This window comes from Rhamphochromis sp. 'chilingali' (assembly GCF_963969265.1).
Source record: "Rhamphochromis sp. 'chilingali' genome assembly, chromosome: 7".
NCBI lineage: Eukaryota > Metazoa > Chordata > Actinopteri > Cichliformes > Cichlidae > Rhamphochromis > Rhamphochromis sp. 'chilingali'.
The window spans coordinates 17,195,523-17,222,465 of NC_137934.1; the positions used below are offsets into that span (position 1 = coordinate 17,195,523).

The window sequence follows — 26,943 nt, forward strand, 5'->3', positions numbered from 1 at the left end:
TGAAACAGCACTGTAAATGGAAAATGTGAGCATAATAAGCAGTGACTGTGGCAAAGAACGAAAATACGGCCATCAGTCTTTTCTGTGGAGTGGTTTTCTTTAGTATGCCATTATCCTCATGGAGTGCTTTGGCGACAGTGCCAAATTACAACCTGCACTGTGGGAGCAGACAATAAATAGTTCCCATCAGGATACAACACATCACCAGAAAAACAAAGATGTGCACACATACTAACAATCACTTATGTAGTAAAACGAACATTCCTGTTTGAGATTATGCCTATCAAACCAGTTTTTTATTCAGGGATCCAGTAATTGTGAAATTCTTGGTTGTTAATTGGCAGATACCACTTTTTTCTGTTTATCTATTTTGCTTTATTCGGGTTTCTTTTCCCTTTGTTTCAGAAAATTCAGTAATCCTGATTATCAAAAGGAACACTTTTGAAATATTTCATTTGTTTATCACAGCAACTTTGAACATTACTTTTTGTAGTGTTAAATCAGCTTTGCACAAACTCTGCCCATTCAGTTTTGTCAAATATACCAATATATAAGTCTGATGTTGTCTGAGAAAGATGTTCAGCAGATTAGTGGTACAACTCAAATAAAGTGGACAAAAAAGCCATGTTAAACAAACAAGACACATTTCATTACTTTTCTTACACATTTTATTATTCATCCTAAATGACACCAGTATGGTGAAGAGCCATTATTCCTAAGTAAAACAAAGTTTGACAAAGCATACAGCTGACTTTGGATCAGGTGGCCATGAGCCATCCCTTAGTTGTGCTGCAGTCAGCCTTGACTTCCCATAATGAATGTTTCTACTGCACTCGCTCAGTCCGTTGTTCTGCCCCCATCCCCTCACCCCCAAGATGAAGTTTGGCGGGAAGTTTCTTTCTATTAAAAGGGAGTTTTGTCTTCCCACTGTCGCCAAGTGCTTGATCAATGGGAGTTGTCTGATTGTTGGGGTTTTTACCTTACAACATAAAGTACTTTGATGTAACTATTGCTTTGATTTGGGGCTATATAGATAAAACTGAGCTGTTCCCATTCAAGCTGATACATCAGTGCATGCTTAGTTAAAACATTTTTATTAAGGCTAAAAAAAAGAAATCTAGAATTCAAGTCTCTGCTTTAGTGCTTGGTGGTTACAGTGTCCCGGCTTTTGACAGCACTGGTAATGAACATGAACGTGAAATCCTTTGCAGTAAGATTGAAACCTAAACCATCATAAAGAATATGATGAGGAAGGTGTTGGGTCTGTGTTTCCACAAGCCCCGCTAATTTAACTTATTCGTCACGAAGAAAACAAGACAGTCGATCGATCGATTATTTGCACAAGGGAGGCCTCGTCTGTGTCCACCACGGAAATGACCCCCAGATCTGACCTCCTCCTGCTACTTTTTATTGAGAGACAGTTCACACAAAACACGTCAGAACAAAGCCACGCCCCCTCGGTTCTAAGACAAAGCATTGTATGTATATGTGTGAACTTCTGTAAGAATGTGTGTGTGTGTGTGTGTGTGTGTGTGTGTGTGTGTGTGTGTGTGTGTGTGTGTGTGTGTCTGACTCAGACCTCTTGCTGACCAAAGGGTCGTAAACGCAGGAAGCTTACATCAAAAGAAGCAGATCTTCCAGATAGGATGTATCTGCAATAAAACATTACAGCCCCCCACCAGAACCTCGAGGATCTGGGGGGAAGGACAGTGGAATTTTTTTCATCAGAGTTGGCAAGCATAGAAATGACAACATTTAACAATTCACTCTAATAGAAGGCATGTTTGTTTTATTGTTGTTGTGTGTCTTTGTAAATTATGTGCAGTTGAATTTTTACAACTCCCATTTTAAATGTTATTTAGACGAGCAAAAAGAGTGGCAGGCTCAGCACTTCGATGTTATAATTGTGGTATTTATAATATCGTAGAGTTTTTAGTGTCTTATTAATACATGTGCCAGCTGTTGTTCTTCGGCGGTGAGTGAGGTGATGATTAACATGTTCAGAAGTTACACAGTACATGTGCAAGTACATGGATTTGCACACACACACAAAGCTGCAGTTAACCTTAGAGACACAGCGCTGCCTTCTGTCCGTTCACAAAACACCTGTGTGTAAAGTAAATACACCTGTTGTGTACAAAGAGCTTGGTGTAAGATTGAAGTCGTAGCACATTTTCAGTTTTCCTGTGAAAGCACAGTTTCTGATGGAGCCAGCAGAGCTGAGATTCACAGTCTTTACCGCGTGAGAGTAATAAATAATAATTTTATCTTCGCTCTGAGATGTTAATCTGGGGTTTAAGCAGTGACTGAGTGGCTTTGTTCTGAATTCAGACTGCTGGCCAATTCATCCTGGACCCCAGCTGATGTTTACTCAGGCTGAGCCAGCAGCTGCTCACACGATCTGCGTCAACTCAGTCATCTGACAAGGCGTGCACGCTGCCTCTGACATGCATCTGTCACAGCAGCAAAAGAAAAAAAAATCTAACTGATTCTGCTTCCTCTTTCCTTTTCTCCTCGTTTCCAGCATCTGCCTGGCTGCCCAGCATCGCCACAATGAATGAAAGTCGAAGGGAAGCACTGGCGGCGGCCGCCCCCGCGCCCACCACCGCCTCCTCCTCCACGGCTGGCTCCAACACCACCAACATGGCCGGCCCGGGCACAGGCGAGAAGGATGAAGCCTTCTCCAAGCTGAAGGACAAGTTCATGAATGAGCTGAACAAAATTCCATGTGAGTGTGTCTTTCTTTTCTCCAATCTGGCAGTGGGACAACTTGAGAGCTAAAGCATCAAGTGTATTTTATTTAATATATCTCTGGTTTCTGGTGTTAATTATACAGAATTACCCATTTTAAAACAGTCTTAGCCCTTATAAGATGCTTTTATAAGGTGTTATTGTTGATAACTGCTAAATTTCTTGGGGTTTCTTGGAACCTTTCTGATGTCATTTTAATACAAACCTCAAACTTCTGATTATGTATGAGGGGTTTGCAGACATGCAAAGGCGCCATTTGTGTCATATAATAATAAATATAAACTTTATTTATATAGCAACTTTCAAAATCAGAGTTACAGTGTTTCTCAACATTAAAAAGAGATTAAAATTAAATAAAATGAGCTATAGGAACACCGGAGATTAAAGTGAGGAATGTTTGAAATTTAAAATGGAAAACAACTTTATTAAAAGCAAATATATATTTAACTTAAATAAAAATGATCACGAAAAAAATGATAACATAGAAATAACTCAAAGTAGGGGACAGAAAAGGACTAATTGTAAAAATATGTAAATAGTATTTGCATAGCAATTTTTTTACTCAAGTTAAACACTCAAAGCCTCATTCACTAATTTACACATATTCATATAAGTGTTTTTTCCCCTTTTCAACCTAATATTCATTGACTCACACTGTGATGGACGCATCAGGGTTAAGCATCTTCCTCAAGGACACTTCAACATGTAGTATGGAGGAGCCAGTCGTCGAACTCGCAACCTTTCAGTTGATAAACAGCCCACTCTACCCTCTTGAGCCACAACCGTCCCCATGTCTTTAAGATGGACTTGAAAGATGACAGCAAGCTCACCAAAATATACATGCATATATCTTAAAAAGAGGTAAATGTTCTTTCGTATAAAATTATGAATCAAAGTCTCCAAGATTGAGCAACTGAATTGACCTGCTTATTCAGGCTGAAGTCGTTATCACAAATGATGCTGAGTTTTCTTTTGTTTTTTTAAATATTGACCCAACATTAAAGATGAGGACCTCGGGTCTGTTGTAGTGAGTCTGATAAATGCATCAAGCCACATAATGATTATGGTCATCTTATCCACATTTATCTGCAGGAAATTCTGTGGCACCAACCATTTAAAATCTTGGATTCAGTCGTTCAGTGCATTAAGTTCAGGACTGTCAAAGAGATACTTTCTGTCGTCCACATACAAGTGAAAACTCACAGTATGACTGTGGATGTCATGCTTCAGGGCTAACAGGTACAAACAGAACAGAAGAGGTCTAAGGACAGACCCCTAAGGTACTCCAGAGGTCATCCTCATAGATTACTATTACGTGCCAGTGACATCACTAAAGCACCTACCTGTAAGTAAGAATAAACCTTAACTAGAAAAGCCTGAAAGCCCACCACTAAAACAAGTGTAAGGTTGCAAGTACAACCTTACCTTAGTTTGCATTTTGTACAGCATGGTAGATCATTTCAGCAGTTCTGTTGTAACTAATAAAAGGATGTCCAAAAACAAAACAAAAAAAAGAAATGTTGTAAACAGGCTTCCACCTGTTGGAAATTCCAGCAGATGTTCATTAAGGACATCAAGCAGATGGTCGCACCTCATGACGTTGCAAACGTCAGTGAAAGTTTTCTTTTTGGAAATATTTTTCAACCATAACACAAGATTTTAAATGGGCAATTAAACAACCGTCAATCAGTGAAAAACGAAGTTCTGTGTTGTGACACTAAATGTATCTTCTTAAAGCACTGGGTTTAATGGATAGATTACTCAAATACTCCTACTGTTAGAATTACTGACTCCTACATGCGATGCGCAATTTCTGTCAGAAATGACAGATGCCATAAGAAGTAACAAATTGTCCTAACGGCAATCTGTATCGATAAAATAGTATAAAAAGTTTTTTGTAAAAAACACAATAAGTAAAATTCTGTTTTCGCAGTTAGTACCTATAATGACTTTTATTGTTTAAAATACAAACATCTGAGTGCATTCAGTAAGACTGTGCTGTAAGCATGACTAAAAAATGATTCAGCAGTGGTTGTGAGTGAGCATTTGCTGGTGACGCACAAAAAGCAGCCAGTGTCACCGATGACCTTGACGACAACTTCAAGTGAACCAGGCGGCCTGATTGTTTACTTATTCATTTGTTTTTGTGGCGCTTCTGAGTCAAAGTACTAACAACAGCATTTAACATTTAACACTGAATTGCCCAAAAAGGAGAAAGGCATAATCAAATTTGAAGAGTGGAATAAACATCTGGCAACAATAATTCAAGCGTTTGACACGATGCATCACCAAATTATGCGTAGCAGCCTTTATTATTTGCGGTTAGAGTTTCTGCTTTTCTGCCTCAGTAGAAAATTCATTCAGAACTCTATTTCTTTCTACGTAATACCTCCTTCTCTTCTTCTTTTATCACCAAACCTCTTCTTTCACATTTAAATGTGTTTTCTTTTTCTTTTTTTCCTGGAAAATTTTGGAGCATAAAGTTTTAGGGAAACAGTTATCATTGTGTTTCATTTTCTGATCGTGTTTGCATTCAGAAGAAATCTATATATAGACATATCCACGGGCTCACGTGGAAGTAATATCCTCTTCTTTGGAAGAGAAGCCCTGCTTCATCACCACCGACACAAACGGGAGTAGTCATATTCCCACATTGCAGAGATTTAATAGTGCATGAAAAATGTCACCTTCTACGGAGGAACATTTATTTGTTAAAGGCAGCATATTTGTGTGAAAAAATAATAAAAGCTATAATTTATATTCAAATATTTCTCATGGCTAAAACTACAGAGGATTTAGCTCCATGTGGGCTTAAATGAGACGCTGATGCAAAATGAAAACACATTTGTGGTGCGGTGGGTGAATGATTGGGATCAACGCTATTCAGTGTTGCGATTGGCTGAGGTTTATATCTCCCCTGGCTCGGCTTTAAACGTCTGTCACCGAAACCCACTGCAGTTCCAACACAACTGAAGCCTGACAGCTTCCTCATGTCTCATTAGGTTGTGGAGCAGATAACTCGTATTCATATCATTTTTAAATTTTGTACTTTGAAGAAGTAAATTATACCAACTTTGGTTTACCTCAGGCAAAATGAAAAGTTCACCAAAATCAGACCAGGGTCTTACTGCTGTTTTTTCTCACCTCCAGTCAAAAGCAGTGAGGATATTTTTCTCTCTCTGTGGAATATCGATACTGTCTGGAGAAAGCCAGCTTGCTGCGTGCTCAGCACAGCCTCAGTGCTGTGGCTTCAGAAGATCTTCTTTGGGGATTATAGCCCAGTGTAAGACCTGCATGCTTTTAATAAAGGTGGTCACGTGGTAATAATGGTCTCACTGGCCGAACATGTTGAATTCTCTGTGGAAACAATATTGTCTTGGCCCATCTCTTTAAGCAAAATCTTTGTAAATGTTTGTGAATTTAAGCAATTTAAGATATTTACAGCATGTTTTAAGATAATATTGTTTCAGTGTATTTATTATTACTCAATTAATCTGCTAACTCAGTAGTCTGTCTTCAGATTGGTTGTTTTGTTTGATCAGAAGAAGAAGAAGCAATAAAATAAAATGTAAAACCAAGAAAAGATTCAAATCCTGCCACAACCTTTATTTTTCCTGGATAAACATACTAAATACCATGACAAATGAATAATAAAGTAGAGTGGCAAACATCTGATTAAACTTTACCTGCTGCTGGTATATTTTTTAGAATCAAGTAGCTTAAACACTTTTTCATCTTTTTTTATTATTAGCTGTTCATTTTACACTTAAATTCAATAAATGAAGAAGACATATGTATTGTTTATCAATGCCTTTTTCAACCCCTATTGACAAGCCCGCCCCCTTTCCCTTTCATCCAGACTGATGTGCAAGTGTACCCATTCGTCAGGCCGCCACCACCACACAATTGGCCTTTGTGTTAAGGCACAGTGACAGCGTTATCCTGGATAAACCTCCGCCATGGCATTACTTGAGTAAATACATGACGCTGAGTCGTTCAAAAATAATGTTGTTACTCGTGAGCAATCCAGGCCTAGGGTAAATACACTCTCTGTTCTAAAGACGTCAGACACAAATCTAAGAACACACATGAATGTGAGGGTGTTAAAACTGACCGTGATAGCCCAGAGGGAGATTCTTATGTTGAGGACAGGCTTAAAAATCTTGGAAATACACTTGTGAAACATATTTTGGTATATTAATGCATCAGAAAATTGGAACTAGTGGAGGTAAACTGAATGTTTAAAATGTCAATTAGTTTTAAATATTGATTATTGCTCTTTTTTAACAAACATTTGAAAAAGTTGGTATGTGCTTTTTCTTAATAATGGTAGAATTTAATGTATTTGTACATTAAATTCTACCATTTGTTAACAAATTGCTGGTTTTTGCAGAGTTGCACAGTTCAGACAGATGTTGATTTATTATAGCAGCAGAATACAGAGTTGTGTCTCTGGGCTTTAAACATATCATTCCTGCAAATATCTGACATATAAATTGAGAAGTGGTAACCAGACATGGGCAGTAACGCGTTACTGTAATCCGATTACTTTTTTCAAGTAACGAGTAAAGTAAGGGATTACTATTGCAAAAACGGTAATTAGATTACCGTTACTTTCCCGTAGGAACGCTGCGTTACTGCGTTACTAAAACCGTGATTTCTTTTTGCGAGAATGTCTCATGACAATGACGTAAGCGAGTGTGATGTTCCTGACAACAGCTGTGTGCAGATCAACAATGGATAATATATCGAGTGCGTGGAAGCGTGGAAGTACTGACCTTACTTGACAAAAACATAGGTGTCCGTTGTGCGTAGGAAGAAAACGTCTTTTTACAGCGAAAAAAAACCCTTAACTTCTAAGCAAGCACAGAGTGCGCTACGACGTAATGGGAAATTCACAGAGAAACTCGTGGATTCTTCAACTGACTGCTGCGGCACACCTGCACCAGGGTAAACCTCCGCCTACCCTACTCCTGCTTTACAGGTGAAAATAGAGCAACAGGACCGCTGAGTCTTTGACTTTATTTATTTTCTGCTGTGTTTCACTTGCATCTATTTGAAAGAGTGAGTGTAAACACACACAAAAAATTATTTTATGTGCTGGAATGTGCAGAAAAAAGGTTTAAATGTTAAACTAATTTATTCAAGTCAGAGAATGTTGCATATAATTAAATTTTTGCTTGATACATAAAGTTAAAAGATTAAAACTGATAAAACAAGTTTAAAAAAAGAGACTTTTTCATTTGATTATATTTTGTATGACAGATTATGCAGAAAAAGTAGAATTGGGCTGAAAGATCTATCACTTTATCACCTATTCAGGTTGTAAATCGTGTTTTTAAAAAGTAACTAAGTAACTAAGTAATTAATTACTTTTGAAAATAAGTAATCCGTAAAGTAACAGGATTACTTTTTAGGGGAAGTAATCAGTAATTAAATACTGATTACTTTTTTCAAGTAACTTGACCAACACTGGTGGTAACTAAGTATTTCCCTGGAGCTTACCGGTGGATGGTGGGGGCATTGAAACACACACAGCAATGCTGGACAGAAGCAGCACTGACATGTCGTATGAGACGTTAACGATTTTAAAAAATCACAGTGATGATGTAGAAATCTGGGGGGAAAAAACTCGCGTTTTAAATATGATACACTTGGTATTACAGGGTTAAATGGACTGCCAACTTAAGAAGGGATTTACATGTTTAGTTATTAGGATTCTATTATTAGAGTTTGATATTATTATTATTGTTCATGGCTGAACTGTTTCCAAAGGCCAAGTGTAACTTTCACCTAAACAGTGCTCATGAACAGCAGAGGACTTCCCATTACTTATCATTCGCAGTAACCCAGAATTGCTGTTTATGCATATTCAAAACACTAGCATCCATTAGAACTACCCTGGCTGCTTGTGCTACACAAGATGATGTTTTTTGTAGATGTTTTCAGCAGCACATGATCAAATAATTGGGCAGTACTCCAGATGTGACAGAGCAATCAGCTCACAACATCAATCAGGACAAAATGGGAACATGCAGGGCATTTTCTGGAAAGAGAAAATTGTTTTAGCCATTTTGGAGGCATGTAATCAGCATGGTCAGACCAATGAGTCAAAGCTACCACACAGTAATTTAATTTTACTAACCTCCTCAGTTTAAATCTTATATGTCTAGGTGCAGTGCAGCAGTATTAACCAGAACACGTGTATTGCCAATTGAAGGTACTTTGAGTAGCTTTAAGAAAACTAGAATCCGTTGAGTAGCTTTGCTGTAGTTTAACTTCCTCCAGTGCAAATAACTCATAGATTGCAAAGCTTTCCTTTCTTTCCCCAGTCCTTTTGCAAAAATACCCATCTGAGCTACAGTTTTTCCAAATGATCAAGCCTTCACATCCTCATAAATATGAGCACACACGTCCAAACACACATTAAACCACACTCCAACTTCTGATTGAACACAGCAGCTGCCTCCAAGGAACCCAGTGCATTGAATTTCTTTGTAGGTTTTCTAAACACCCAAGCCTCTACTTCCTGATAACAATTAACCTCTGAACACAGAGGCTGTTTGATCCATGGCTGCTGGCTCCACCAAGCTATTAGTCCAAATAACACAGACAAGCGACTGACATTTCAGGAAAATTAATAATAAAGATCATATTTTTTCTTTTCTTTTATTCTCCTTTTAGACAGTCTTAATTTCATCTAAAAAACACTTACATTGTTAGCAGGTACAAAAAATCAAGATGTCTTATTTAACATTTCCCTGGTTACCATAAGAATAATATAATATTTTAGTGTCTTTATTTTTCAGTAAAAAGTAACTTAAGGTGACTGATGCTGTAAATAGGCGCTCTGTAAATACAACTGTGTTGAACTGAAGAGCTTGTGCACTCTCTTGAGCTGACTCTTTGACTAAAAGCCTTCTGTGATAGCACAACTTTGTCTCTATGTTTGAGCCTAATAGAGAAAAGTGTCATAAAGCTCATGGCTGCAGCTAAAAGACTACAAGACTGAAATACATCATGCTGTAATCTGATAGGAGGCTAAAGAAAATGTTTTAAACTGTCTCAACTTCTTTGACTCCGTGGCAGCTCACATTCAACAGACAGCAGAGTTTATTAAAGGGGATTACGGTGGAGGATCAGCGGAGCTATTCATCTCTGCCTCCCTACTGCTCTGGCAACAATCCTCGCTGCCTACTCTCTGCCCTCGCTTTACAAAAGTTTGCCCATCAGGGCTGGTCCAACCACAGCCTGATCAGTGCTCAACCACCAGCAGCCTCTTTCTCTGAGAACATCAGCTCTCTGGGAAACAGATCCTCTGTATTCTCACATATGCACATATCTGAGAAAGTTTCTGGATCATTACCCCGAGAGATCAAGGTAGTGATGAGGGCGACATTTAGAGCTCAAATGTATTTTATGAGTCTCTGTGCTGAAGCTTTGTTGCTATGAAAGGCAATTAAACATTCACAAACCCTCACTCAAATGGTGATTTTTTTTATTTTAGTAGCATTCAGTAACCACAGCTCCAATGCCATTTTGATGAGAATATAATGCTGAATTAATAGCATTGGACATGTTCTCAAAGTTACTGAATCCTAACAAAATCTGAACTGATCAGGTGTCACATCAAGACCACCTGCCTAATATTGTGTTGGTCTTTCTTTTGCTGCCAAAGCAGTCCTGACCCGTAAAGGCTCCACTAGACATTTGAAGTTGTGCTGTGGTACCTAGCATCAAGATGTTAGCAACAGATGCGTTAAGTCCTGTAAGTTGTGAGGTGAGGCCTCCATAGACCAAACGTGTTTGTCCAGCTCATCCCACAGATGCTTGATTGGATTGAGATCTTTGGTGCCCAAGTCAACACCTCAAACTCCTTAATAATAACCTTTCCATGAAAGGGTGTCCGTGGTCTGTGAAATGGCTTAGGTAGGTGGTACACATCAAAGTAACATCCATGTGGATGGAAGGACCCAAGGTTTCCCAGAAAAATATTGCCCAAAGTGCCATACCGCCTCTGCTGGCTTGACGTCTTCCCATAGTGCATCCTGGTGCCAGGTGTTCACCAGGAAAACAGGGCACATGCACCCTGCAATCCATTGGATGTTAAAGAAAATGTGATTCATCACCACCTTCATCACATCAAAAGCAGCTAGCATGTCTTCCCTCTTGTTCTGATTGTTCCTGATTTCATCTGTTCTTCCCTCAAATGGTGAAACAGGTTTGTTGTTTCAGCTGTTTTCTTACCTGTTTAGCAAAGTAGCTCCTGTTTCATTATGTAAGCTGATATGCAACTCTCACTCTCAGACATGCCTCGGCTTATCTTGTTATTGTGTGTGCTGGCAAATGCTATATCTTTGATATCAGGATATGTGCTGATAATATGACAGCCTTCAAAAATAGTTTCATAAGATACCTGAGGGACCAATCCTGCCAACTGGTGGGGTTCAGCTTGTTCTGGGGTTTGGCAGAAATAAGGAAAGCCAAAGACATCTAGAGTCATCAAATAATTCTGAAGAGTAAACAATGATAGTCTGGCACCCATCAATGCTTGTTTTATGTTAGTGGATCAGAATTTTCTTGTAGAAAACTGAATAAAAGGCAGGAAAGAAAAGCATTTCCTAATTTGACCAAATTACAAAGATGTAGACTTGCTGATTTTAAATTAAATCGCATGTAAAGGTACTCTGAGTGCAGGGTTCATTTTAATCAGCTTCCACCTATTGCATAGGTAGTCATTGTTGCAGAACGCTGGATGATGCTCCCTACTGCAGATGTATTGTTTCCTTAAACGAGCCACAGCGGGGAAAAGGGCATGGACTCGTAGGCATAACAAGATATAATACCAAGGTTAATTGACCAACAGGGTCCTGTCTTATTGGATTAGTGTGGCTATAACACAGATGCAATATAAAACTTGCATACACACCCCACCCTTTTAAATCTATCGCTCCAGCTCTGTCCATTTGTGAAGCTTCTCTCTCTAATGTAAAGTGCTTTGTATTTCCAAGGAGCAAAGAGACGAATTCAACAGAAGCCCTTTTAATTATAGAATGAGTCAGAACAGAGACATCATAGCATCTTTATCTTTACTACAGCAAAGGAAATGTGAGGCATCTATAAATGGCATCTATAATTTAAAAAACAAAACAAGTTGTAATAAATAATAATTCTTAATAATTTTTTAAATATTCTCAAACTTTCATGGTCAGTGTCTATAGTTTCTGTTCCTGTGTTTCTGATGTTTTTTCTTTGTCTTCTGTGCACCGCTGTGTCTCCTTCCTTGTATTTCTGTCTTCCAGTCTCATATCAGTCTCTAGTCACTTCCTATTTTATTTTGCTAATTAATTTTTTGTATGACATTGGGTGCTTTGTTTCTCAATGGAGAATCCACTGGATTAGTAACATTACTGGATTTTAACGTATCTCTGATGAGGTTTTGTTCCCCCCTTTAGTTTAGTCTTCACAATATTATTTTGGAAATTGACTGGATGCTCCGTAATTTAACTGATTTAACGTAATATAACTTCCCATCATTCTCATCTGCTCTGTGGACCTTGATGTGGACTCTAAAAATATTGCATATTTTTAGGTGATGTGGAGCACTTCTGGTGTAATCACAAGCACTGACTAGAGTGTGTACTTCGGCCTAATGGTTTCAGCCTATACTTTGCCTCCTTACAGTTCCTCATACATACAAATAGCCCATAGTCTATGGACCCTACTTCCATAACCTGTGGGGTTCTGCAAGGTTTAGTCCTAGGTCCTGTATTATTTTCTTTCTACATTCTTCCTTCACTTGGTAGCACTTGATCTTTTAATAACATTTCTTATCATTTTTATGCATCATTTTTTAGACCTCACCATCTGTCCAACCTAGATGACTGTTTATCCCAAATTATTAACAGTCTCTCCAATAATTATCTTGCGTTAAATTCCAACAAGACTGAGGTGACGATTATAGCTCCTCCTGAACTAGATCCAAATATCAGCTAAACGTTTGCTTCCTTCTGTTCATCTGTTATATAAAGCATTCATAATCTTGGTGTAATATTTGATTCTTTTCTTAGCTTTGACTCTCATCAAAAATATATTTTACATTACTGTTTCTTTTTAACGAAGCTTTTGTTGAGATTTGTGATGATAGTTTTGTATTGCTATTGACTGCATTTTAATTTTATATTGTTTTGTTGTGATTACTGCTCATTTTTATTTTGATTGTGCAGTGGTTTGAAACTACACATCTGTGAAAAGTGCTTTTCAAATACTGATTTGTTATTTGTCTGCCTTTGTTTCTCTCCCCTGTTTTTTCTCGTTGTTTTGTTTTGTTTTTTATTTTTTTTATTTTGAACAACTTCTTTAGTTTGATGTGCTTTTGTGTCACTTTCAAAACGTACATGTACTTTTTGTAGCCATGGCTCTGATAGGACTAGCATTATTGCAACACAACATTAAAGAAGATCCTGTGCCTTGAATGCACAGGCAGCATAGAAAAAAATGATTCACAAATCAGTCCATTAACCTTTAATTGTCTTTATTTGTAGACTGACTACAATGGTTTTCCATGATTCAAAATCACACACTGGACGGCACAGTTCCTCAGTTCATATGCAGACTGCTTCTTCTGCTCCTTTTAGTCACTTTTCTTCTAATTGGCTCTCCTTCATAAGCAACAGGTTTGAACAGAAGGTGGGTGTGGCTTCTGTGCCAGTGTGACCAAACTGGGGACATTCATTTTAACTGATATCATACAGACAGACAGAGCCTGTCTGGAAGTTTTGACTTACAGGAATTACTTGTGCATATGCTGACATTTACATTTGAAACTGTGGCTATGTTTACAGTATTAGATTAGATTAGATTAGATTAGATAGAACTTTATTAATCCCTCGGGTGGGTTCCTCTGGGAAATTCGATTTCCAAAAAAGCACAGCACCGACAGAAGTTACAGAGTTACAGAATATTATATATATATATATATATATATATATATATAATACACACACACACACACACACACACACACACACACACACACACACACACACACACACACACACACACACATATATATATATATATAAATACAGAGACAATATAAATAAAATATACGAAGGGGATAAATAGAATAAATAGGAATAAAAATAAAAATACAAGTGAATTGCACATTTCAAGTATTGAGTCTATTGCACCGTTGACTATTTACAAAAGTATTGCACAAAAGGTATTGCACAGTGAGGTGAAGAGGCACTACAGCTTAGTTGTTCCCCCCTCCTTTGTCCTCCTGTTTCCCCTCCCTCTCCCCTCCAGGGAGGAGTTAAACAGTCTGATGGCGTGTGGGACAAAGGAGTTTTTAAGTCTGTTAGTTCTTGTCTTTGGAAGAAGCAACCTGTCACTGAACAGACTCTTCTGGTTGTTAATGGCCGTGTGCAGAGGATGTCTGGCATTGTCCATAATGTCCATCAGTTTCTTTAATGTCCTTTTCTCTGCCACTGTCACCAGAGTGTCCAGCTTCATGCCGACCACAGAGCTATATGCAAATGCATATGAAAGAAAATAAGAAAAAGCACTTAAGCCCTAAAACATACAGTTAGAATGCATTAGCTAAAGGCATTTACAGAAAGTTGATATGCATTTTTCTTTTCTCATGAGGCTCTATTGATGCTATTCACTGTAGCAAACCACCACATACTGTCAGAATGACTCACAGTCCTGCAGTAGTTTATACTCCTTTCTATGGAGTCGGTTTTAGAACACCTACAGTGTGTGTAAATGTCAGCCAGTGAAGCATGAGTTTTTCCTTTTATGTTGATGTTATTGCTCTTTGACTGCGAAAAAATGATCTCTAATAATATCTTCTTAAAACCCAGCATGGTAATGTGTCAGAGAAATCATCAGAATATTTTGAGCTCAAGTTTTGTACCAGATTGTGTTTCACTATTCTAGCAGGATGTAGATCTGTCACTCAGAGCCCTTTGATATGATTAAACAAATCTCAAAAATGTAACAAAATTTACAATCTGCACATCTTCATTTTCATCTTGTTAATGATTAGAGATGTGAAGGCAGATGTACAAAGATGAACTACATGACTCAGTGTCTAAAGGACTTTGAAGGTGTCTCACTGTTTAGGGCTCTGCTTTACTGGCATGCTGTTCTGTTGACGGAGCTGAAAAGTGATTTCAGCCTTCAGGAACAGCAAACATGGATCTCATCATGCGCAACCCACCCATTAGAGAAACTCCATTTTCCATGCCATGTTGCATGGCGGAACGAGAGATAAGTGTTGGGAGTTGAAGTGTTGAAGTGCGTGTGCTGGCAACACTCCCTCTTGCTCTCTCCCTTTCACTTTCTCGCTCTATTTCTCTCTTGAGAAAAGACACTCACACAATGTAGTTAATTAGGAAATGCTTTTATTGCTTTCTGGGACTCAGGTTCCTTTAATTAAGGAACACAGAAGTGCCTTTCACTGGAGGACGCATGCTTGATGAATAAGATAAGGGCTGGTTCCATGCGTTGATTGGACTGTTAGCGCCTAAATGACATTCCATCAGGCATTTTGAGTGTCGATGAAATGCCAGAATGACAGTAAGCATTTGGAATTGGGGGGGGGGAAAGGTTTTACTCTGTATATATTCAGTCTTGCTTCCGTTTGGGGGAAAATCCACATTTTTAGTTTTAGTTATTGTTATCGTTGTGATCTGCCAGCTTGTAATACAGACTTGTCACGTCTCTGACACTTCCATTACAATACTGTCTCCTTAGCTTACTTCCTGTTTGCATTTACACATGTAAGCTAGAAGTACCTGTTCAGATGCTAAAAAATACCACTATATATTCTAATAAGCTTCTAGCAAACTATAGAGCAGGGGTGGGAAACTCCAGGCCTCAAGGGTCGGTGTCCTGCAGGTTTTAGATATCACCCTGGGTCAACACACCTGAATCAAATGATTAGTTCATTACCAAACTTCTGGAGAACGTCGAGAAATGTTGAGGTGGTAATTTAGCCATTTAAATGAGCTGTGTTGGATCAAGGACACATCTAAAACCTGCAGGACACCGGGCCATGAGGCCTGGAGTTCCCACGGTCCTGCTATAAAGGTACAACTTGCAAAAGATGTTTAATTTCTTTATATTTTGCTTAAAAAAGGGGGAAATAGGTGCAGTGATTTATTGAAACATCTGCAAGCATACATAGAAATACAGTATATAAGGCAAACGGTGAGTTTGTACTATTCTAACCAGTTTGAAAGTCAATATTTGGCATGATCACATTATGAATGCTTCTCAAAAGACATTCAAAGCTCTTCTTGGGTTGTTGGATGTCTTTTTTGTCCATTCTCTATTAAGATGATCTCACACTGCTTGGATAGCGTTGTTCCAGGGTCCGGGGAGACCAGTCCATGACTGATGGTGATGATGTTTTATTGCTCACTGATTATAGTTTGAAGCAGCAATCAAGCAGCAATTTATCTGGATCTGTTGCCACTTTTTTTCAGCCCAGTTCCATTAATTTGGCAAACCTTCTTCCAGTTTCTTGTCTGTGTCTGTTACATGTAGACACAACACTGGTTCATCCCTTTAGTTAGGTGGCTTTTTTAAGCTTAACAATGATCTATGAATCATTTAAGGGTCTTAACAACCAAACAAAACACAAAAACCTTTCTTCTGACAAAGGTAAAGTACAAGAAACTGAATGAAAACAAGAAATTCAGTCTGAACTTAAGAAAGCGTGGAGAACTATTCCTCAAGACCACTTTTAAAAATTACAGGAAAGTCTGGCTCCTTGGAGGCAAAGTATTGCTCAAAACCATTGCACTGTACTGTATTTCTCTTGAGATTTAATCATGCAGCATATCATGAAACATAAATGCCGCTGGTCCAGCTTTTCCAATTAGGCAGTCATTACAAAGGTGTGTTTTGGCATAAATGTAATATGAATGTTAAATTTTTAGGGGTAAACAAATCATTTATTCAGGTGTAATTGGAGAATTATTAAACAGCGCTCACTAGATTAAAAATGCTACAATGTGCACTTTTTACCATTGAGTAGTGCCAAATGGCTTAAGTTACTTACACTTTAAGCCCTTAATATAGTACAGTTAAGAGAAAAGTGAACGCAGGATGATTGCTGTGTGATTGGTATATACATACAAATGCTATGATCAATATACTAAGAAGATAAAGTAATCCCCTGATATGGTTAGGGTAAAGATAAAGGCTTAAGGGGTCGATTCAAACAATAATTGGGGCTGGGCTATTAGTCACATTTTTGTAAATTACACTAATAATATTATAAGAAAGAGGAAAGTACCCTTAACTGTGCATAAGCAATGCAAAAAAGATAAATTGTTGGGATATTACAGTGGGGCAAAAAAGTATTTAGTCAGCCGCCGATTGTGCAAGTTCCCCCACCTAAAATGATGACAGAGGTCAGTAATTTGCACCAGAGGTACACTTCAACTGTGAGAGACAGAATGTGAAAAAAAAATCCATGAATCCACATGGTAGGATTTGTAAAGAATTTATTCGTAAATCAGGGTGGAAAATAAGTATTTGGTCACCTCAAACAAGGAAAATCTCTGGCTCTCACAGACCTGTAACGTCTTCTGTAAGACGCTTTTCTGTCCCCCACTCGTTACCTGTATGAATGGCACCTGTTTGAACTCATCATCTGTATAAAAGACACCTGTCCACAGCCTCAAACAGTCAGACTCCAAACTCCGCCATGGCCAAGACCAAAGAGCTTTCGAAGGACACCAGGAAAAGTATTGTAGACCTGCACCAGACTGGGAAGAGTGAATCTACAATAGGCAAGCAGCTTGGTGTGAAAAAATCAACTGTGGGAGCAATCATCAGAAAATGGAAGACATACAAGACCACTGATAATCTCCCTCGATCTGGGGCTCCACGCAAGATCTCATCCCGTGGGGTCAAAATGATCATGAGAACGGTGAGCAAAGATCCCAGAACCACACGGGGGGACCTGGTGAATGACCTGCAGAGAGCTGGGACCAAAGTAACAAAGGTCACCATCAGTAACACACTACAACGGCAGGGAATCAAATCCCGCAGTGCCAGACGTGTTCCGCTGCTGAAGCCAGTGCATGTCCAAGCCCGTCTGAAGTTTGCCAGAGAGCACATGGATGATACAGCAGAGGATTGGGAGAATGTCATGTGGTCAGATGAAACCAAAGTAGAACTTTTTGGTATAAACTCAACTCGTCGTGTTTGGAGGAAGAAGAATACTGAGTTGCATCCCAAGAACACCATACCTACTGTGAAGCATGGGGGTGGAAACATCATGCTATGGGGCTGTTTTTCTGCCAAGGGGACAGGACGACTGATCCGTGTTAAGGACAGAATGAATGGGGCCATGTATCGTGAGATTTTGAGCCAAAACCTCCTTCCATCAGTGAGAACTTTGAAGATGAAACGAGGCTGGGTCTTCCAACATGACAATGATCCAAAACACACCGCCCGGGCAACAAAGGAGTGGCTCCGTAAGAAGCATTTGAAAGTCCTGGAGTGGCCTAGCCAGTCTCCAGACCTCAACCCCATAGAAAATCTGTGGCGGGAGTTGAAAGTCCGTGTTGCTCGGCGACAGCCCCAAAACATCACTGCTCTCGAGAAGATCTGCATGGAGGAATGGGCCAAAATACCAGCTACTGTGTGTGCAAACCTGGTAAAGACCTATAGTAAACGTTTAACCTTTGTTATTGCCAACAAAGGTTATGTTACAAAGTATTGAGTTGTATTTTTGTTATTGACCAAATACTTAATACCACCCTGATTTACGAATAAATTCTTTACAAATACAATACACCAGTCATTGCACATACACATATATAAAGAGAGAGGAGCAATAGAAATAAACTAGACTTTTTAAACAGTGACTAAGATACAGCGAGTTCACACTTACCAGCCAGAAAACTTCATGCACACGTTCACGAAAGCAGTCATGAGCTGCAAGAATGTGGAAGAGCCAAACAGTGTTTTAGCTCCTATTTTAGACTAACTCGTAACTTGCACTAATTTTCATTCTCTCCCTCCCGCTTTCATCATTTCTTTTTATCTTATCAACGTCTCTATTTCCTGCTTCCCGTTACTTTCCTTACAGAGAGGGAGAGATGTCTTTAGCATGTGCACTTGTGTGGAGACCACAGTGAGAGGACACAGTCTGTGGCCAAGTGAGCTGCGCGTGATGCGTGGATTTCTTTGCGATCCATTGATTCTTCACAGCGTGCCACAATGCTACCCCCCAGGTCACGGGGAAGTATCCCACTTCTCCCAGTCGGCCAGCTCAGCCATGGTTACTGCCCATAGTTGGGTATTGTGGGCCTCTCAACTGGGTGTGGTTTTCAGAGTATGCTCTCTTCACGAGTGATGTGTAATTAATTCCTTTGAATCTTCTTGCTTCATAAATATAACAAGACTGACAAACTCCCAATAAAAATCAGCCTTGTGTGTCTAAGGAGTGAGAAAGCGAACACTTCCCGGCTCAAGAGTTTATTCTGTGCACGGTGTCAAGTTTGTAAAGGAAATACTCCTGGTTTTATTTGGCTCATTGTAAACGAGGCCTATCCAGTTTCACCTCCATTACCACGCTGCTCCAAGGCAAGGCCAAAGCTGTAGATCCCGAAGTTATTTTAGAGCATCACTCACTGTTTTTCCTTGGAGGAGAGTGCTTATTGATTTTGTCAAAAGAATCGATTTCTTTTCCTCCTCTCTCCCTTTCTCCCCCCTCCCCCTTGGACCTCAGCAAAGGAACTGCAGCTGAATGTTGGTGAGCAAAACCCCAGAGAGAGTTTGTAATAGGGTTTTCCATTTTGATGGGTCATTCTGGAGTTTTTCCAGATAAAGTCTTCAAAGGGCTGACTGATGTTTTCTATTATTTTGTAGGATTTAAGAGAATGGCAAGTATTATATCTGTCTGGTGCCCCCCCCCAAATTCCTTTCTTATATTCGGTTGTATGGATGGGTTTTGTGACCTCTTGGTGGTGTTGAACGCTTAAGGTGTGGAGAACAGCAGCAAGAACAGAACGGGCATCAGTGACAACAGATATGACTTAGGTCAGAGGTTAAGTGGGAGTGGGTTGCAAAGCAGCTTACAGATGTGTAGCAACTGTATTTGTTGTAAAGATGAGCCCATCTGCCCTGATTGCAGCTGAGCTTGGCTTTGTGGCCGGCCTGAATTAACACAGAAAATTTGCTCCTTAAACAGTTTGTTATTGCTCAGTGTTAAAATGAGGAGTGGGCTGCCAGGTGTTTGGTATCTGCTGAGTAGAGTCAAGGAGCAGTGATTGTGACAGCTGAACAGGGAAGTCTGTTGTGAGGCTTCTCATTATTTTCATTGCATCTGGGCTGCTGTCCCTCCGGTGCTTAAAAACCGCCCACTTCTCCTTCAATTGTTATGTTTGTGTGGTGTACACTGTATCCCTGTGTGTCCGCACCAGGCAGCGCCAGCTGACTGCTGGCTATAGTTGAGATAGGTGTCAACGTGTTTGCAGTTGGCTGTCACTGTGCTGTTGAGCCGAGCGTCTGACAGTGTGACAGTGTTGATTGCTGCTTGTCCAATTTCTCCAGTCAGGCTTATAGTGCAGGCCAGTAGCATATGGTGGAGTGAAAAGTAACGACTCGTATGTCACCTCAGTGAAAGTGCATTTTGTTTTGTTTTTTGTCCTGTTAGGAACCGTTTTAATCATAACTGAACAACAGTAGCTGCACGTGTGCTGTGAAGAAATCACTTTTTCAAAGGGAGTTTTAAGGGACAAACTCAAAACTCTCGATTCCAAACTTTTAACTTGCATAAAGATCATTAGGTGATACTAAATTAATTAAGTTTCTGTTGTTGCTCCTGCTGGTTTTCTTTTGTTATTTTACTCTAATTCTGCTGCCATAATCAGATCTAGGCGATATGTAATCACTAATTAGTGATTAAACTAGTAACTGCCAAGAAGTGCTCACGGAAGTGTGACGTAAAAGTATTATTTTAAATACTTTGCCCAACATGAAACTTTCAAAATAGTCTTGATGAACCATCCAGAAGCACCACTGAGGATCAGAGCTGCTCAAGTGGTGGAAACAGACTCATAAACAACGTCAAATCTCAGTGATTAGATACAAAAAATAGCATTTTTTTGGTCTTTTGTCTTTCTTCTCCAAAACAGTGTTTTTACTTCACTACTTTTTTTATGATGCATGTAATATTATCATGCTGTTTTTGTTTTTGTCTAGTGTTAACATTTGATCTGAACAGAACAGTGGTGGTTGCTGACTCAAAAACGTGGAAAATCATCGTGTTTTTTACACTAATTGGCTACTTTTTGTTATGTTTTTGTATTTTCACACTAACAAGATGCGAAGCAGCATCAACTATATAAAAAATAGGAAAAACAAAAGCAGCAAAATTGAGAATTATTCCTATTCAATGTGTTATTTCTATAGGGACATTTTAGGTAGCACGTTTACATAAACAGATGTTACAGTAGAGGTTACATGTGGGAGGATGAACATCTGCTTTAACTTTATGGATCAGCTTCTGGTTTAAAGTTAATTTACTTTAAAATAATTAACACTAACACTGAGCTGTTATTGTTTTATTTAATTCAGCACAGATGCAGTAAATAAGATGTTCCTCTGGTGTGTCGTCAGCCCTGTTCGTGTCTCTAAATTACAATTAAGAATTTGATTCGGATAAACTAATCTAATATCAGGATAAAAATCCCAAATTATGCAAAAAAGAATCAAACAAGCAATGGCACATGTAATAAAATAAACTTTATTATTCCTGCTGGTACAAACATTAGGGTCAATGGAACCATTGATGGACTATTATACTGTTTTCACAGTGGGATAGACTAATAATAATAATGATAATAATGATAATAATAATAATATAGCATTTTTCTTTCTTTCTTTTTCTTTTGAAAAGGTCAAAATTAGTCCATTGTAAATTTGACTTGCAGGTGAAAAAACAATAACAACTTTAAACTAAAAAGGAAGACAGCCTGGTCCAAAAAGTTATTCTCCAGCTTTTTATCTTAAAAATGTTCAGGTTTAATGTAACCACTGAGATTAGGCTCAGCAGGTTTCCCTCGGAGGAAAGTTTCTGTCTAAACCTGCAGTGTTTCTGGGGAAAATTTAAAAGGAAACCCAAAGCCTTAAATCCAAACACAAAAGATCAATTAAATTTTTTAAAGGTAATATGAAAGCTTAGAGCATGAGAACAATGTGAAAGCAAACCCCTCGCCACCCCGTGAACCCGTTTGGTTTTACTGCATCAGTGGATTGTCATGGTCACACCTCTGCTAATGCCTCTCCGGCACACCCTGCCAATTCACCACAGCTCTCGCTCCAAAGCAAGTTCTGTGTTGCCGGTGATTACCGTGAAAGTGTCAGCTGTCTGAGAATCTTTTGTTTAAATGGCAAGTGGAAAATGCCAACATCTGTTACTTCCACTAAATTGGCTGAAGCCGTTCAGTCAGGTCCGATCTTTAGGAGTCTTGACACTTTTTGATGGACTTAGTGCTGATCTGTTGTACCAACTCTGTAGTCACACACGCTTTTCCTGCTTTTATCTCACCTGTAATTTGGTACAATCTCTACTTTTCAGGTCTTTGGTTCAGAGTGTTCACTGAAATGTTTTTCACTTGCCTCCAAGATTCACTCCTACTTCTGAACATCTCTTTGTTGTTTGTCCTTCTCACAGTGCCATCGTGGGCCATCGTCTCGATTGCCTTTGTGGCCATCATCCTGGTGTTAGCTTGCTGCTTCTGTGTCTGCAAAAAATGGATATTCAAGAAGAAAAACAAAAAGAAGGGCAAAGACAAGGGCAAAAATGCCATCAACATGAAGGACGTCATAGATGGGGCCAAAACCGAGGTAACGACTTTTTTAACTTTTGTTATTAAAATTCTGAAAAATTACCATCCCCACAATCCTAATTGAATAGGAAGCTTAATGCCAAAATATTTGATGCTGTGTTTGAAATATATATTTTTTTTTTTCTTACAATTTTAGGAAATCTGATTCTGTATGATTACAAATTAGTTCACCAAATTGATTTGTTAAGAGAACATTTTCAACTATATACACAGTTTCCACGTAACATCATAGTATCATAGTAGCGCCCACCTGGATGGCAAAACCAGACTTTTTTCCCTGCTGTCTTCTAGCTGTTTCCACCCAAATATAAGTTTGGTTTTTTTTATTGGATCCAGGAGTGACTCAGTTTGTTTACAGGGGCTAGAAAAGCTAACAGTACAACACGGATTCCAACCACATTCAATCCTTCTTGTCCAGCAGGTTGTGCCTTTTAAACATAGTACGCTAAATTTCCAGTGATATATTTTAATCTTGAGCTCTACTGCCATAGCTTGGCATGATTTACATTTAAGAATAATCCTTCTTTAACCAACGTTCACAGTTCGGGATGTGTTCCTGACATCCCCTTCCTGTCTTTAGTCACTATACAGAGCTAAGAGTAGAAGAAAACTGTCTGAAACGGAGGCCATAGGGATTACGTGTATATATTATGACCTGGTTTAGTAACACTCACTATAGTTTTGCCAATGAAGCAATAAATTCTATTCTATTCTTTCAATAATAATAATAATAATGACAACATCGGAGAGCTCACGGTGCTTTATATCGTGAGGTAAAGACTCTACAATGACACAGTGATTTTCACCTCTCAAGCAATTTTTTTTACGTCCAGCAAGTCCACCAGGGCCCTGTTACATAAATTTTGTGTGAATTTACCTGAGAAGTATTTAACAGCTACACCTGTGCCTAATTAAACAGCCTTTAAGCTGACTCGAAAGAAGTAAAACAGAGAGTGTTCGCAACTGAGAATAAACCAGCCTTCGAACAGCAGAACAGTTTGCCCCTCTACATCAAAAATCTAAACACGGCAGTCTAAGGAGAAGGACTCTCCTTACGATAGATTTAAACCATTGCCACTGTTTTTAGCAACTATTTGTGGCTTGAAACTGATGGAATATCGACATTTTATGCTGCAATTTTTTGGATTTTCATGTGTTTTGCCATCCAGGACTGTGCAGCAGTTACGTGACTAATAACAGTGAATAGCTCTCAATAAGTTGCATTTTTTGGTGCAAGAGCTGCTACTGTACCACATATATTTTCTGTGTGTTATGTGTTTATTGCAGCCAAAGAGTTGCATTCAGCCTTTTTTTTTTACTAAAGGAAATTAAAGTCACTTAAGGTGGCTTCAGATTTAAGAGAACCTTTTAGTCTCTTTTGTTTCTCCTGCTTATAATTTTTGTGCTTTTCATTCATTCTTTGAATATTTTTTATGGTTTTGGTCATATGAGGACCTGCTCACTTGTTGAAGAGTGTGAGTAACGTTTGCTGTGTAATGAAGTGGTATCCACCCAGAGAAATGACGTCACCAAATGATACACAAATGGCGAAACTCTTACTTTTCAACTGCACAGAACGAGGAAACGGTGACACGCTAACACTTGATATGGAGTTAGCACACTAATTGCACCAGCAGAGCGTCGTTTCACTCGGTGGAATCGTGCACACAGTGTGTTTAATTTGCTGCAACACCCTTGCTGTCGGACCCACGTAGACGGAAACCACTGACATTGTTTTCTTAGTTCATTTGACTGACTTCTTTTTTGAAAAAGAGCTAATTATAACTTAAATGTTAAGAAGTCTTTTATTTTCTTAGATAATAGTGAAGTGCGGAAAACTTTATTAACCACCAAGGTCATTCAATCCGACGCAGCGCTGCAGCATGTTAGATTACAAGAGTTTTCATTAATGTCCAATAGTCTTCCCGTCTTTGCACCATCCAGCTTTTAAAATTATAACTAAAGAGGCTTTAATCAAAATAAAAGACATCAGTTACTGGACACCCTAATAGCTAATCTCTGAGATTGGTGAATCTGCCACTTTCGAGGCAGGCGGTCATTTCTCCTGGTGTGCCCAGACTCTGGTGTGTTAACTCCTGTGTGTGGTTGTTTTAATTTGTGTTTCTTCCTTCTATGTCCTCCTTATCTGTGTTGTGTCTGATGACTGTTCGGGATGGTCACTGGCGGTAGGTTCCTAATTGCTGTTGGATCTTCTTAAGCCTGCTGCTCTGACGTTTTTTTTGTAGCCTCTTGAAAACAACTACTACTCCCATAGAACCAAATATATGTAACTATGCATACAGTACATGTATATCGACTGCATATATGTGTGTACAAGCTGCATATGCACATATATATGTATGAAAGAAACACTGGGTGCGCATTGATAAGGTTGAACCACACTGATCCTCGTGCCAAGCTAAAGTCTCCTGCCTTTTGAATCTTTCATTTGCATTTCAAACGAGTGGTGGCAAGCAAACTAGAATGATTGAGAGGCTCTACAAGTAAAAGCTCTTTTGAAGCTTAGTGATGAAAAGGAAGCTTCACAGCATCTGCAACCACATCTGTCAACCCAGGTGTAGCAAAGTCGCACACAAGTTGGTTTAAAGGAAACACTTTCGTTAAATTAGGGAATATTATTTCCTCAATCATTTTACCCGCTTCTCTTTTTCTGTCTTTAAAAAAAGAAAGAAAAAAAAAAAAGGCCCCAACTGGATTTGCTCACCAAAGACAGAGACCAGGTGGCTCAGTGGCAAATTTTAAAACCAATCAGTGTTGTTCAGCCTTTTGCTTTCACAACTTGACAAACTGGAGCAGGGAGGTACATTACAACCCCTTTAACCAACATCTACCCACCCACCGCTGGCATGATGCTTCTAGCTACCATCGGCGTAGGGGGTAACATTCAACCTTTAGGGCTATGATGACAATGCGACTGTATGTTTGAGGATGTAACCAAACTTTGGGAATGGGGACTCACATAAGAGCACTGTTTTGTACAACAGAGAATGCTCTGCATGCCTAGTGAAAGAGACTTCTTGGAAGGCAACTTTTGATGCTGAATGAATGACCTTGAGACCTAGTCTTTGCCTCTTCAATCGCATGTTGTTCTTATAACAAACTCCTCCACCCCCCACACCCCCTTCACTATCACCAGAGCCACCACCTGCTGTCCTCACCTCAGTGTCAGTCTAGGAAAGGGCAACTTCACTTCTCACTCTCTGCCACTTCGGACAGTTCCCAGTTGATATGTGTTTTTGCCAGAGACTTGATCTGCCTGAAATAACATCAAGGGAATTGTCTTACTATGATCTTTTCTAGAGGCATCTCTTTCTTTCTCTCTGTCTGCCTCTTTTTATCATCTCTCTCTAATTTCTCTCCACCCTCCACCCTTCTTCTTCCACTAATGCCTGCCCATTCTCATTTCTGGCGCCATCATTTGATCTTTCCCCCCCTTCAGACTGAAAAACCCAGAGATTGATAGAAAAGCACCATCGGGGGACCAGGCCCGGGGTTTTAGTGCATCACACAGCATGTCCTGGTGTTAACTGCTATGGTGTTTTAGTGCTTGCTCCCCCCCCCCTCCCCTCTCCCTTGTATACCATAAAACAAGTGGGAGCTTTTACAGGAGTAGGTCCGGTGGCAGGACCTGGGCGGGGAATGGCTGGCAGGGTGCTAGCACCAGCGGCAAACAGGCGACACTGACTCTTGGTGGGTGTCTCCTTCAGGCCTTGAAGGATGAGGAGGATGCGGAGACAGGGCTGACTGAAACGGAGAAAGAGGCAGAGCCCAAGGAGGACCAGAAACTGGGCAAATTACAGTACTCCCTGGATTACAATTTCACAGAGAATACGGTAAGGATCTGTTCTCCAAATCTCCCTCAGTGTGTGTCGTTGTTGAGAAAGATCCTTCATTGTAAGTATGGCCACACCCAGCCTCTGAGGTCCAAGTTTGCATCTCTCCAGAGAATAAACAGGACCCAAACCAGGTTTTGCACAACATTTTCCTCTCATAGTTGCTTGATCATTGAAGCTTGAGAGCAATCTCACAGGGATATATCATGGTGGTCGAGTTTGTGCATTTGCCATGGAGCCTGGTAAAGATACAGTATACTATTGGGATTTAGTTTGTCTCTGTATTTGTTTCTTTCTTTCTACTTGATTGAATACAGCCCCTGCAGATATCCATCTGCTTTATTTTTTCCCAGCGACTGAGTTTTAAAAAGCAGAATGAGGAAGCACATCAACTTCCTGGTGCCAGATGTTGTGTGACAGATAATAGATGCGGTGCATGAACACACTGTCCC

The 26,943-nt window shown here is 39.4% G+C and overlaps 1 protein-coding gene across 5 annotated transcripts in view; it reads left to right on the plus strand.

Moving 5' to 3' along the window:
* syt1a (synaptotagmin Ia) overlaps positions 1 to 26,943 on the plus strand; it is a 220,601-nt gene that overhangs the window by 156,523 nt on the left and 37,135 nt on the right. For 4 of the 5 annotated variants that reach the window (XM_080886388.1, XM_080886390.1, XM_080886389.1 and 1 more), the window contains 3 exons: positions 2,525 to 2,728; positions 22,463 to 22,635; positions 26,366 to 26,491. In XM_080886388.1, coding sequence (XP_080742514.1) covers positions 2,554 to 2,728; positions 22,463 to 22,635; positions 26,366 to 26,491 — 474 coding nt within the window. In that variant the 5' untranslated portion in view covers positions 2,525 to 2,553. The remainder of the gene's footprint in view (positions 1 to 2,524; positions 2,729 to 22,462; positions 22,636 to 26,365; positions 26,492 to 26,943) is intronic. The other variant, XM_080886392.1, reaches the window with a different exon arrangement.